The sequence below is a fragment of the Elaeis guineensis genome, chromosome 14 (assembly GCF_000442705.2).
Source record: "Elaeis guineensis isolate ETL-2024a chromosome 14, EG11, whole genome shotgun sequence".
Classification (NCBI taxonomy): Eukaryota; Viridiplantae; Streptophyta; class Magnoliopsida; order Arecales; family Arecaceae; genus Elaeis; species Elaeis guineensis.
Genome location: NC_026006.2, coordinates 55,174,705 through 55,189,689, shown reverse-complemented (window position 1 = coordinate 55,189,689; position 14,985 = coordinate 55,174,705). Strand labels below are relative to the sequence as shown.

Here is a 14,985-nt window from a genome sequence, read left to right as displayed (position 1 = left end):
AAGACCAAAAAACATCCATACAATATGTCTTCCAACTAAGACAACCAATGGTCAATCTAAAAGAGGTTTGAGGTTATAAACCAGTGATGTGTCCTTGATATTTTGAATTTATTTGGTTTAAAGATAGCGGAGATTGAGACACAAGCTAAAAATGGATGGAAAAGTGTAATGGAATAATGCAAATCAACGAGGCAATAAAGCCTTCAAACGATGGCTAGCATCACCATTCATTCTAGACTTGGTATGTTGCCTGGTATGTATATTCCGGATTACATAAATCTAGATATTGAGAGAAAAAAAAGAGAGAAAAAAATTTTAGCCAATCCAATATGATCAAAATATCATACATGTTAATGATGATACTCTTCTGCAAGTTCTGAGTGCTAAAAGTATAAAAAATTTTAATTAAATCATCTAAATCGTTCAATCTGATCCATATCGAATCAAATATGACAGTTTGACAGTTTAATTGGTTCTATTTAATTAAATAAAATAAAAAATTAATAGTCCAATTTGATTATTACTTTATTGATTTATATGATCCGTTAAAATTAAATTAAATTGACAAATCAAAATTAAAATATTATTATTTTATATATTTATTTATACACCTATTTTATATATTTCAAATATTTATATATATATTTATGTTATATGTGTATTCAAAGTTGAGATATGTATTTTATATAAATTAAAATTTTAAAATATTGATTTGATTAAATTTAATTTAATTATAGATCATAATAAAGAAATTGAAAATAAAAATCAAATGAAGTAATTTATTTAAATTAAAAATTATATAAATATTTGAAAAAACTACATGTACAGATTAGATTGACAGAAAATTGAATCAAAAAAATTAATTATTTTTAATCAAATATTTGATTTAAAAAAAATTTTAAATCAAAATATTGATTCGATATGAAAAATTATTGAAAATCAAATTGATCGACCATTTTTAGCCATACTGAGTTATGAGTCTAATTGAAGCTGCCTGCTTGGATTTTTGGCCTGAATAATTAAATCTCTAGTGGATTTCCCTTTCTATAATTCTATTTTTTTATTAAAAAAAAAAAAAAAAAAAAGGAAAACTGGGGTCCGGAGTCCGGTGCACGAGTAGTGAGCTTAAGCTGCCGCACTCCATCTTGCTAGACCGCACGTTCGCGGACGAGACCCATGTGGGCGGCGGTATGCCAAGCTTCCTAAATTGGCACCTTACGATGTGATATGGAGCTAAAATTTCTGTCCCTCCCCCGGTCCAAAGCTCCCTCTTTCACCTCTCCGGCGCTCTAATTGCCACCCTCTCATGACAATAACGGCGGTGGGCTCCGGCTCGGTCGGAAAAGCCGCCGCCTTTTGGCCGAGATGGTTAGTCTCGGGGCGTTCCCATCTCTTCTTCTCGGTCATCCGGGCTTCCCATTCCATGGAGAGCAGGAACGGCAAGGTTTACAAAGAGATCGGTTCGTCTATCCCTTATCCGTTCCCTTTCTTTATATTATCTTTTCTTTCTTGCTGATTATAAACTCCTATATGAAGTTTCATTCCAAGTGAATTACGTGGTTTCTCACCTGAAATTTTGTCTATAAGCCGAAAAATTGTTTTTTTTAATGGGCTTTTGAATTCATGCGCGCAATGAGTGGAAATGGTCGTGGCAGCATTAAATTGCCTCTTTTGTTGTCGCTCGGCAAATGTCTTCTTTTGGTGCAAAATTTGATTTTTATTTTTTATAATCAATTTCTATGATGGAATGAAAACAATAAACGTCATAGTTATTTTTGGAGTGTAACGGTAACTAATGGTTCTGGTGATCCCGATGTCTTTGTGAGTCACCCTTTTGTTTTTATGTCCATTTCCCTCTACCAGTGAAAGAAACATTGTTACATCTGGAACTGGATTTGGACAGGGAGCCAGTGCAAATTCTTTGTTTCAAATAAAAGCATCGGAGAGAGAGAACAGTTGAAATCAAAACAAGAATCTGGGATGATGAGAGCCATCTTAAACTTTCAGCTATTACAGGAAGTTGGCTTACTTATGCCATGATTATTGGGTGTCGAATTGTTAAAGATGGACGATCTGAAAGCAATGAAAAATCATGAAAAATGATGAGAAATTGGCTCGTTGAATCTATCGCAAGAAGAAAATGTGTTTTCTCCAACGTATAACTAAATTTCTATTGATGTACTGTAGAGTAGCATTGTTTGTCGCTCATATAGAAGTATAATGATGTAAAGTACCATCTTGATGTCTTTAATCCAACAAACTCTACTAAGCCATCGCAGCCAGGGAAGGATTGTTGACTCTTTTGGCGAGTGCTAACAAACAGTTTTTTTGGTTAGATTACTTTTATGCACTCCTGGTGTTACTCAGATAAACCAGAAAAGTCCAAAGGTCCAAAGAAAGCAATAATAATATGGTTTTATTACTCTTTAGAAGCATACCTGCTCAAAATCTGATTTGTGTTGTGTGGCAGTTACTTTATGCAGTGCTCATCCTCGATTGCACATATATGCTTCATAGGAACATCTAAAATTATGCATGGAGTAGAATATATAAATTCACCATGAGAATAAAATTACTTAATTGAATCTTTTATAGATCAAAAGTTGGTCATCCATCATGATCACATTATGTTCAAGTTATTTTGGTGGATGAACAAAAGATGGAGTAATATAGGGAGAAGGAAGAAAGTATAGCTTCCAGTATCTACGGCATCACCAATGGGTAGTATGATAAGACAATTGTTTTGGATGGTTCTGCTCTGCATACCATATACTATAGACACGTTAAAGAGGAGGTATCTTGGATTCAAATTAAGGGGTTGAAAAAGTGAAAGAGAGGGTAAAGAAAATACTTGGATAACTTCTGAAAGGTGATCAAGGCAACAAAATTTACTAATTTTTTTTTACAAATGTTGAGTAAAAATGAGGCATAATAATTCAAAAGGCAATGTTTGATAGTTGGTTTACCTCACATATGAAATTATTATTTTTACCCAATTTCCTGATTAGTTAATTATTGTTATATCTTATTAAACTGACAAATGTTATCCTTTTAAATTTCGTGCAGGTTTGTACTCTCTGAAAAAGAAAATTGAAGATGTAGTTAGTCGTGCTGAGATGATAGCACCAACCGCTTTAGAATGTGAAGAAGCAAGACGAATCAAGCAGGAAAAAGTGCTTCGGGATTATGATCTGTGGGATGACCTGGCTAGATCTAATGAATCTCTTGCAGACTTAGCTGATGCCATCAAAGTGGTTAATGATCTCAAAGATCTACGATGCAAGGTGCTGTGCTGGAAAGACTGGAATAACGCAAGTGCATAAGAATTTATTGGCCTGTCCATAAATAAGAATTATTTGTGTGACATTATCTCTGCTGGATTAGTAATTAGACATTCAAAATTTTCAGCTTAACACCTTGCTTTTTCAGGGCTTACAACTTGACTAATTACAACTTTCTAATTGAACAAATGAAAATAGAATCAGTCAAGATGGAAACTTTTAATTGTGTGAGTGAATCACAGGCCATTTATATATGTTTTTATATCATGTTTAGTTTTCTTTCTAAAAGTTGGACAAACCCAGCTGTTGTTTAACTATCACACACCATGCAATTCATATTCATGTTGTAATTACTGATGTTTCAGATCATTTCATTTCAAGAATCCTATTTGTTGTTTAGTGGCATCGTTTTTTTTATGCTACAAGTTCTTTAGTATTTTTTTTTTCTCTGGGGTAAAAGCAGTTGTCGTCTTAATTTCTCCTTTGAATAATTCTACTGTGCACAGATTGAAGATGCAAAATTGATCACCCAGCTGGCAGAAATGGATGTCATAAACCACCAGCTCTTTCAAGAGGCGTACAATGCCTCTGTAGATGTCAGCAAGTTCCTGGATCGTTATGAGATTTCAAAGCTTCTCAGTGGTCCATATGACAAGGAGGGAGCTTGTGTGATCATCAAAGCTGGACCAGAAGGCATTACATCTGAGGTTTAAATATTATTTTTTCCTTCAACAAAAATTAGGAAGCTAGATTTTGTTCATAAAGTTTTAACTTTATCCTATTATATCGTTGATTTAATGTCTTAGCCTATGAATGTCATCAAGTTTTGATTTCTTCGACCTTTTCTATTTCAATATTAAACATTATCTGATGCATCATTCATGGAATCCAGATTTCCTTATTTTTTCCCTCTTATGCAATGAGAGATTTAGTTGTATGCAAGAGCAGAATTTTCTTTTGTCTTTACATGCCAACTCTAAAAGATGCTGCAATAATATTGCATAATGAAAGGCAGGTTGGTCCATAAACTAACTTGAATATATTAGTTTTAGTTTTCCTAATTCGTCATTTTTACCTGTACATAATACATCAAGATATTTGTACTTGTTGAACTCCGGACTACATTATCTCTCTTTCCTTTCTCAGTAATTCTTCATTTTGAAAAACAAGGTAGAGACATTTATAGGATTTGAGATTCTAATCAGCTGTTTTTTCCCCTAATATCTTCTAAACCCTATCTTTCTAATCACCACTGCCTATCTTTTTCTAAGATATCAATCTTTTTCCTGACTGAGCCATGTAAGTGGTGCAAAGTGCAAATGTTACATAGGTATTATGGAGAAGGCTATTGAAGTCAAAAGTAGAAGGGCAAAACTTGGTTATGATCGGTCAAATATGAAATTGCTTTGATACAAATAGAGAATTGGATGGGGATATTATTCAAAAGTGAAGATGTGTTTTTTCAAGGTACTTTTTTTGATCGACTATGTGGTTGTGATCAGAGTTCGCTGAACCGTCTCGAGCCATCCGGTTCGGGGCATGCCAAATCGTACCGGTGGCCGATCGAGACGGTTTTGATGTTCGAAATGAAACACCGGCGAGGACTGGAGAGGGAGAAGGAAAGAGAGGAAGAGAGAGAGGGGGGAGGGAAGGAGAAGGAAAGGCCAAGGAGGTCGTCAGAGGGCCGCTAAGGCCTCTGGAGCTCCACCCTCCTCCAGAGAGAGGAAATAGATAGATAGATGGAGAGTAGAGATAGAGAGAGAGGGGGAGGGAGGGAAGGAGTGGGGAGGTCGGTGGTGGCTGTGGGGGCTCTTGGATGGCTGGATTATCCTTTCCAACCTCTGGTGGATCGAAATAGGGTGACTTGCCCCCATTTCGATGAGATTTAATTTTTTTATTTCGTGGTTTACAGTAAAATTGACAAGTGAAGCCGGCAACCCTGCTCCTTCCCTCCCATCGAAATAGAGGTGAATTGCCCTTGTTTCAATCTAGCGGAGGTTAGGGAGGATAATCTGGCCATCTGGGGGCCCCCCGAGGCCTCCTATCGGCCACCATCGGTCTCCATGCTCCCTCCCTCCCCCCCTCTCTTTCTCTCTCCAATTCTCCCTCTCTTTTAGTTTCTCTACTGTGTCAGTTTGGGTCAGGCATGGAACAACATGGGGGCATACCGAAATGTACCGTTTGCCTACTATCATGGGCCTCGGTACTGGGACCGCAAGCCTTGATTATGATAATAGGGTTTGAGATCCAAGCTGATAATGATGTTGCTGAATCTTAGGCATCAGAGCATTGTATTGTGTCTTTAAGATTTTATATCTTAGGATCAGCCAATCAGCTAAATTATTTGTTATGGATAACATTGGAATCTTCAAGGCATGTTGGTACAGGGGGAAAGTAGAAAAATGCTGATAGATACTTGAATTAGTCATTTTGCGCCATTCCCAATTATTTGTGTACTTGTTGCTATATTGTTTGTTAAGTATCCAGAATACAAGCACAAATTCATCTGTTTGTTATCAGAATTTGTAGTATTGAGGAATGAAGTTTTTGACGACGAAATATTCAATGAATGTACGGATGGAATGTGTAGGGTGATTGTCTTATGCCATTAAAACTCAGGCAACAATGTTTTGTAAGTCTGATATTAGTGACAAATGGGGCTTTAGCACGTTCGTTTAGTTTTTCTGCAGGTTTTTGAACATTGATGAAGTTATTTTTATAAGCAGGAAAAGACAGAGAGAGAGAGACAGAGAGAGAGAGAGAGATCTAGTAAATAATAACATGTAGGATCCATTGCGATAGGGACACTATTTAGAGGGTCTTTATGAAGTAACTTAAAATAAGGACAAACAAAAATACTTGAAACAACCTATGGGGTAAAGGATGGAGCTTTCGGAGGACTACAAGGATTTGTAAAGTTGATGCTGCTGATCCAAAAACGTGGGAAAATCTTGTAAAGTAGTTCTGCATGATGCTTATTGAGGTATTGTGTTTATTTGTTGAATGGTAATAGAGAGATATTATAGAATCACAAATTCAACAATTAGATGATTTCAATATGGTTCATGAATTGTAAAGTATGTCCACCCATGACAGAGAAAGAACCAAGCACATTCCAAGTTTCAACCTTCAAGTTCAAACCATGAATTTAGGACTCCTGGAACTGAACTAGTCTACTATGATCATTCCAACTTGCTCATGGTTTCTCTCATTTTTTGAGGAGAAAATGAGGATCCATCTCTTTACATCAGCAATCGTATTGAACAAAACAAGAGCTAAAATTGAAGCTACCTTGTCTAGCTTATCAAGGAGGCTAAAGCTTTGTTGGTTTTCATCTGAGACTTGTAGAATTCCACTCTGACCATGTTGTGAGAGACTAAGATATGAACATACACCAAGTTGACATGTCAAGGAGATGGGCTTCTCATTGCACAGCACACATTTTGAATTGAGGCCCCGAACCTTTGCTGATGATGCTGAATTCTAGATCCTTGTAAAAATTTAGATTTTCCCCCCATAGGCTCATATTGATTTTAAAAGTCCACAAGAGTGGTCACCAAACATTTGAAAGGTTACTTTGCTTTGCTATCCTCCTATCTCCAACATTACTCATCCGCGATGACGGAAACATGATTGTAAGAGTGAATACATTGATATTTCTCAGTTTTTAAGTCATTTGTGCTGTTTGCTTCAGTGTGGAAACCATCATATCGCCTGTTTTTTAGAATTTTTTATGATTGCCTATATTAAAGAAAATAGGTAAATGATTGGAGAAAGGTTCTCTACAGGGAGATTAAGTCACTCTACTTTTATGTCCAAAATCTGATCTGCTTCTTCCGATGCCGAAGGTATGACTTGTTTCCACAGACCAAAAGGACTATGTATCTAGCGATTCCATGCTAACAGACCGAAAGTTTTTAGTTGCTAGCCCTAGCATTAAGACAGCGCCTCTAAAAACCATCTTGGTTTCTTAACCTCCAGAAAATGTAGCTACATGTGCACCTTCTAATATCCCCCTTTGGGTTAGGCCCACAGATAGTCTCCATTACACATGACATCAATCATCACCATGCACATCTCCAACTTCATTTCATAGAAAATATTTTGGGTTTTCTCTTTCCTTTTCAGCATACATGCCCTGCTCTTAAATCAGACAACAAGAGATGACTAGGAACACACTTCTGTCCCCCTGCAAGGATTTCTTTTTCTGATCCCCATCCCTTCCGAGTTAACCATTATCAAATGCCAATAAAAATTCCTTGGCTCTCTAATCTCAAGAAGCCCAAATACTTGTTTCAATGATTCTCCCTCTACAGCTCAACAGCCTAGCTCTTTTTTCGTTGAAGCTGTCTTCCCCTATACAACTCAAGGAACCTTTATTTCAAATATACTTTTAATTTGTCCCCAACCAAAATAATGCAAAAGAAATTTTAAATGTCATTTGCTTGAGTTCAGCCTGACAACCTTACAGAAAATAATATATAATATAAGTGCTCGAGAAGATGTATCTCTCTTAACTGATTGAACTCCTTGAGATATTCTGTTTAGCTACATTGAGACAAATCCCACTGAAACTATTTGAGACCTATCCATAGAAACATGGAAAAATAGTTTTTACTTAAACAGCTTAGTACTTCTACTTTTGATGGCCCATTTTGAAAACTAAAATGATGCCGAGGGAATATGATCAAAGAAATCATCCCAAAATATCATGTTAAGGCAATCTCACTTGTTCTCTCCCAAATCCTCCCCACCTCCCAATCTATGCTTTATTTTTCATGCTTGTAAGCTGCCTGAACACCATCTAGGATGCAGAGATCAAACTTAAAAGGAGAGACTAGCTTAGATGGTCAACAACTAGCGCACACTAAGATATCGAATTTACCTTTTAAAGTGATTAAGTGAGCTAATAGGCTTTATTATGCATTATAATTGTTCAATTTGCTTGGTGATAAAAAAAATGAAAGTCTAGACTTTAGGATAGTAGGATTATTAATATCTATGTTACTAAAGAAAATTAGAATGGAAATAAGTAAGTTTGACAGATCCATGGAAAAAGTAATGCTCATGGTTAGGGCTTGATATCTAGAGATTCTAACTTGGGTTTCGAATTTAAGAAGGCCACAGATTCCAAAAGATTGAATCATATCTAAAAAGATGGTATAATGCCATGCAGCATCTAGAACCAAACGATGAAATTTGTTACACAGAAAGGTAAATTATTATGGTTATAAAAAGTTATTTTAATATCTAAGTATTTGTAATACAAGTTTGCTTTGTTTTCCTTTGATTGCCATTGAAGCATTGTGTTTGCCTGGTTAAGTAGTTTTTTGTTTGTGATGAAGTTATTGTTAATTTGTTATGCTTGGTCACCTGAAATGTCTTGTGAACTTTTGCTTCCAGGTATGGGCAAAGAAGCTTTTGAGCATGTACACTAGATGGGCTGAAAAGCATGGTTGTGAGGGAAGGATCATTGAGAAGTGTTCATGCAGCAGTAATGGTATCAGATTGGCAACAATTGAGTTTGAATCAGAATACTTTTTTGGCTACCTTTCTGGAGAGAAAGGTATGCATAGAATGATTTGTACATCTCTTGATGGATCAATTATTCGTGAGGTAATTGTCTCCCTCAAGTTACTCCAACACAGACATAAAAAGCCCCATAGAAGATTCGCGCGCGCGCGCGCGCGTGCACAAAAAACAAAAAGAAAAGGGACTATAAAGAACGGACATGAATAGCAACAATAGTTCTAAATGTGATATGACAAAGATGGCATGCAATGAAATGGGATCCTGAATGCTAGTTGGACAGTGCATATCCAACTTAGGATTCATCAAAAGAGTCATATAATCAGTATTTAGTATCAACTGCCCTGATGGTGTACACTGTTTCTCACTCACAAGTGTGGAAATTTTAAGACAACTGATGATGTGCACTTGAGTGAGTCCACAATTATTAAATAAGTGGGCTTTGTAATGCTCAAAATACTTGTCAAAGGAGGTCTTCATGTAAATCCACTCACAATTTTTGTAAACTTGTCTCTAGGAGAGCAAGTCTTCTTGTAAATAAGTGGGCTTTGTGGAAGAGTTTGAAGCGATGTTTAAAAGAGATAACCAGTCAGTAACTACTCAGTAAGAATGATTGAAAAGAAAACTAGAAAGGGTTCAAGATACCAGAATTTGTGAAGAAGGAAGTCATGATGATAGGAGCATGACTTATATGTGAGAGGCATAATAGAGCAAATTTTTTGTAGTATGATCATCAAAATGGACAAGACAATCAGTTTGGTGATTCATTATCAACATTGAAGTTGAATACATCCTTGGTTAGTTTATTGGATTGGAAAACCCCGTTAACCATGTTCTACAAGGTAATTGTGCAATAATAAGCGAAGAATCATACTTAATGACTGGAGCTGTGGATATTTTGACTCTGGTAATATAGAATATAAACATGTTTGGATCTCAAATATGTCTAAAAGATTTGTGGGAGCAAGAAGTAAAAGATTTTGGCGAGGACAGAGATGAAGCAGTAGACTCCTATATCATATCAAGAAATATGCAAACTCTAAGGGACTGACAAATAAAGTCTTATGCTTACCATGTACTTGAGAAAGCATGCTTGTAGAATGAGAAGATTAGGTTTTGCAAGGAACTAAATGAAGCATGTGATTGTGATCCCAGCCTCTGAAGGTGACCATTAGTGGGTGGCAATTGTACGACTATTTAATAGGTCAAACAACTTAGAAAAACATGGGAAGAAGCACAGGTAGATAAAATAGAGTAAAGAAGATTTAAGTTTTGATTTTTTTTTTTTTGGGTGGCAGTGGTGGGGTTGGGGGGATGGGAATCCTAGCAAACCCCATTGTGGTTAAATGATTTGTTATAGCAACACCATTGCTCTTAGTTTGGGGCCATCACTGTTGAGGAGGAGTTCCTAGGAATTGTTGCTAGCCTCAAAGGACAGACTGTGGGATCTACCAAGAATTTTTGGTATTTTGATTTCAGTTCGCACTATGAGTAAGTCATTATGCACACAAGAAGTTATTGGATAAGTTACGTGCAAGGGAAACTTAAAAATGGGAGAACTTTCATTGAAGCAACAGAAAGTGCGTTTTCAAGTATTTTAGAGTATGCCCTTCACATGTAATGAATTGACATATCATATTTGAAAAAACAATGTACATGTATGCCATACATGTTGTACAACCATTTTCTGAGACTGATTTAATTATTTAACCTAGTTATACTGCTCTTGTAAGTTTATATTATGCCTAGAGCCTATGCATCCTCTGCTACAGGCATAGTAGCCTTGTGTTCATCTTTATCTAGTATCCCTAATCATATAAATATGGCCTGGTTTATAAGTTCTAATTTGTTATCAACTATTGTGGAGAACAATCATACAGTGAAACCGCTCCTTTGCTTTTCATGCTAAGATATATGTACCCTTCACATTGTTGAACATAATTGTACTATTTAGCTCTTAATTTCGACTGCTATAGTTCTGAAGCTTCTTCCAGTGAATAGCCTAAAAGTTTAACTGCAAGTACTTTAGAATGAAAATTGATGTATAGATTAGATTTGTTTCATTCAAGTTACAACAGATCTTCTGAGCCAAAAGTTTGCAGACATGCTCAGCTGCGGTAGATGTGATCCCTCTTTGCCTTGAAAGAGCTATTGATATGCACATAGATGACCATGATTTAAAAATCTCTTCTTCCCCATCGCAAAGAGAAAACCAGTCTGGTTATCGAGCAGAGCGTGCAGTCTGCATTCATCATCTCCCAAGCGGCATAACTGTCCAAAGCTCAGGTACTAGCCATCTAGATGAAACATCATGTACATATTATTAGTCCAATGCACAACATATTTGTTTCTTTGTTTGTTTACATTGACTTCATTTCTCATATACTGGAAAAAACTTTAACTTCTCACATAATAATGCTGAGCTTCTCTAGATTGGTTTTGCTTTTAGGGCTTCTCAATTATTAGAATCTTCAAACATAGTTCAAGAAGTGAAAAACCAAACTATTCACCTAATTGATATATATGAAAACTATTTAGAAAGAGACCTTTATTACTAAATTTAGTGCACGAGGATTGTGATATATTGTAGATATGCTCAGACTAAGATGTTTTGGTAAGAAAAAGTAGCCCACTGTCACCACCATTCTGCAAGATCTCAAGGACAATCTAAAATATGGACTTGATGGATGTAAGATATATGTGGCACCTTGTTAGACGTTCAAATGGTTTCAAGAACCGGTCTATGGCAGTCCAGTATTGGCACCTAAGATTGGACCCATATTAGGCATTGCATATTCGAGCCTATATTGATTTGTGTCTGTTCAGTATGGATCAATGCGACTTAATGTTGGGACCAGAAATCCTCTCTCTTTTCCTTTTTACCAAAAATCCTCTCTTTTTTCTTTTTGTTTGTTTTGGTATGCACCATATGGCATGTGCCATACTGGCTACTATATGCCATGCCCTGTGCTAACAAGGGAATTTAACTGGGAAAAAAAGCTTATGACCTTGAAAAGCTTTCATCATTCATCAGAACTAGAATATATGCTAATTGTTTTCCCCCATAGAAATGTCATGAAAACTCTTTTAAATGCTTTGAGCAAAATTAAAATTAGATTCCTGAATGTGGAAAATTAATTTTCTTGTTGGTAGTATACTACCATGACTTCTGGTGTATTTTCATTTAGTTGGCATGTAGACCATGTGTACAAAATGAGTTGAGAAAGAATTCATATTGAGATTTAAACCTCTGTAAGTAGTCTGCGCACTTTCAATAGTTTGATTTCCCCACATAGATGGAATCTGAATGGTATAACTGTCATCCTTCAAGGAAATAGAAAATCTCAATATCCTTGTTATTTAGAGATGACTTTTGTCAGAATAAAAAACTCAGTCTTTTAGTACTCATACATTCTAGGTCAACTGCTGGGATCGGAACTATAAGCCTCACTCTACACCTTCCCAGATATCCCAGATGCTATGTGGATATCACTGCTCCCTTACAATTGTTTGTTTCTACCTCAAAATTCAGAAGACCAAATAAGCAAACTTTTAAACTGGTCAAAAAATGAATATCAGCTGAACTAAGTTGGGCTTCATAAAGAGCTCACCTGTATTGTCGGGCCACCCAGAGCTATTGACCCTTCACTTCTTTCCATATTTTTTTTTCTTATATCTTTGTCTTCCTCTTTCTTCCACATGCTGAGACTTGAGTGCTTGCTGGCCTACCGCCCTTCTTCCGTCTTTCTTTTTGTTCAACAGTTCAACTCTTCCCATCTACCTCCTTTAACAACCCTCATCCTATCTTCTTTTGTAGATAGTCCAGTCTTTAAGACAATGCAAGAATGGAGCATAAAGTAGACAGAAAGCATATTATAGAAAAAAGCTATATTGATCTAGAAACAAAGGGAAGAAGCTCCTTTCCTTTCTCATTTTTTCTCTTCAAAAGGAGGGAGATTTGAGGAAGGGATGCCTAATATCCCATCTTTGCTATTGGACATATTCCTCTCTCCTGTTTATCCATGTTCTTTTCCGTCCCCTATCCCTTCTCTTAAGCTCCTCCAATTCCTTTTCTTTCCCAAGGAAAGGATGCTATTTTCCCTCTTGTTCTCTTCTGTTTATATAACCATTTAATATACTTTACCATGAAAAAAATGAGGGATTTCAGACTAGGGTAGAAGCTCGTGAGGACAAGGAGATAGCTCTTGTAAAGGCACCTCAAAAACCTCTGCCCTTACTAGCAGGAACCTTATGTTAAATATGCTTTGGAAACTCCCTGAATCTTGAACCTGAACCCACTTCCTAAGCACTTCAGGAGTTTTAAAACTGTCTGCTTCCCCTTGCTTCTCCCACTTCTACAACCAAGCCTCTGCCTCATGCTTGTGTTTATGATGGAATCCCATAGCTTGAATCCCATCATTCTAAGACATTCATGCATGGTCGCCTAACCGCTCTGAACCATACCAGCAGCTAACCGGTGCGGTTTGGATATTCGATTCGGAATACCGGTGAAAACAGAGGGAAGGAGAAGGAAAGAGAGGAAGAGAGAGAAGGGGAGGAAGGAAAGGAAAAGACCAACGGCACCGACGGTGACCCGTTGAGGCTCCATGGTCCTTCATGAGATGCGAGAAGAGAGATATAGAGAGGGGGGAAGGGAGAGGAGGGAGGGGAAGGCGGCGGGAAGGTTGCTGGAGGGTCGTCGGATGGCTGTCGGATGGCCAAAAACAGCCTACGGCCGTCTCAAATTTGAAATAGGGGCGAAGCCCTTATTTCGTCTTATTTCTTCAAAAAAAAAAAATGATGCACAGTAAAGCTGGCAAACATTTTTTTTTTTTGAAGAAATATGACGAAGTAGGAGCTTCGCCCCTCTTTCGAACTTACGACGGCTGCGGGCTATTTTGGGCCATCTAGCAACCATGGTGTCCTCTGGCAGTCTTTGCACCACCTTTTCCTCTCTCGTCTTCTCTCCCTTCCCCCCTCCTCTCTCTATCTCTTTCTGCTCTCATTTTCTCTTGTGGAGGACCATGAAGCTCTCCAGTGGCCATCGTCGGCATTTTTGCTGGCCTCTCTTTCCTTTCCTCCCTCTCCCTCTCCCTCTCCCTCCCTCCTCTCTCTCTTTGTCTCTTTTCCTTCCTGGTTTATCCCTCGTTGTAGTGTCGGTTTGGGTCTGATACGGGAGTGTACTGACTCATACCACCGACCGGCTGATATGATATCCAGTTTTGAATCGACGATCCTTGCTTTCATGATGATGACCAAGCTGCCACCTAACCTTTGTACTTTATGACCCACTTTATTCGTCATGCTTGTGAAACAACATACACGTTGGTGATTAAACCTTTGCTACCATTTGGGATGTTAGCCCCGACCTTCTGCTTCTAATACAAAAAATTGGTGGAAGCCTTCACCTAAGGAGCATGTCTGTTCTCTTAAAAAAAAGGATGATGATGGAACAATATGTATAAACTGAGTTGGTGGTGAGGCTTGTAGTGAAAATATAAGATGTAAGTATCTGCACAGCTTTCAACCCATGTAGTTTAGTGTTTAGAGACAAGGTTTTAGATGCTGTGGGATAGGACTGTCCTGATTTTTCATAGAACGGGATGCACTGCTGTCCCGTCCCGTTCTAACACTTGAGACAAAAGATGTTCCAAGACATTCCGATCAGGATGCTAGGACGCTAGTAGGATGGCTCTGTCCTAACACATGGGATGGTACCCTTTCTCAGTGTCCTATGGGATGTCTCATAGGGGCCTAAATCCATGGTTAGAGAATTGGGAGATTGTGACAATGAGAAACAGGTTTAGACCTGTTTAATGTATCAGATGTTTGTGCATAGACTTAAACCTGGATGGAAGTGATTAGGAATTTATTTGGAGTTGGTAGCATAGCTGGAGCTTTTCTTGAATTCAAGAGCTTATAAAGGAATTAATCTTGCAGAGGAATGGAGCCATGAAATGAATTTTAAACCATCTCATAAATGATATTATTGGATTGCAAAGGTTATGATCTATATAAATGCAAGAGTTCTGGTCAGCCATTGAAGTTGAGAAACTCAGAAAGGCTCCAGAATAGCTGCAAGTTAGGGATGAGGAATTTGCAGTTGATTTTGGCAGAAGAACCAAGTTAATTGAATTTAAAAAATGCGTCATTCCAAATGTGATGAATGCTATTT

The 14,985-nt window shown here is 37.3% G+C and overlaps 1 protein-coding gene across 3 annotated transcripts in view; it reads left to right on the top strand.

The window, feature by feature from the left end:
- Positions 1-1,206: 1,206 nt before the first annotated feature.
- Positions 1,207-14,985, top strand: part of LOC105057665 (peptide chain release factor PrfB3, chloroplastic) — a 14,439-nt gene continuing 660 nt past the window's right edge. Inside the window, exons 1-5 of one of the 3 annotated variants that reach the window (XM_073248224.1) lie at positions 1,217-1,460; positions 3,067-3,311; positions 3,788-3,988; positions 8,685-8,897; positions 10,913-11,096. In XM_073248224.1, the coding sequence (XP_073104325.1) occupies positions 1,307-1,460; positions 3,067-3,311; positions 3,788-3,988; positions 8,685-8,897; positions 10,913-11,096 (997 nt within the window). In that variant the 5' untranslated portion in view covers positions 1,217-1,306. Of the gene's footprint in view, positions 1,461-3,066; positions 3,312-3,787; positions 3,989-8,684; positions 8,898-10,912; positions 11,097-14,985 lie in introns of all 3 variants that reach the window. The other 2 variants (XM_010940340.4, XM_073248225.1) reach the window with 2 other exon arrangements.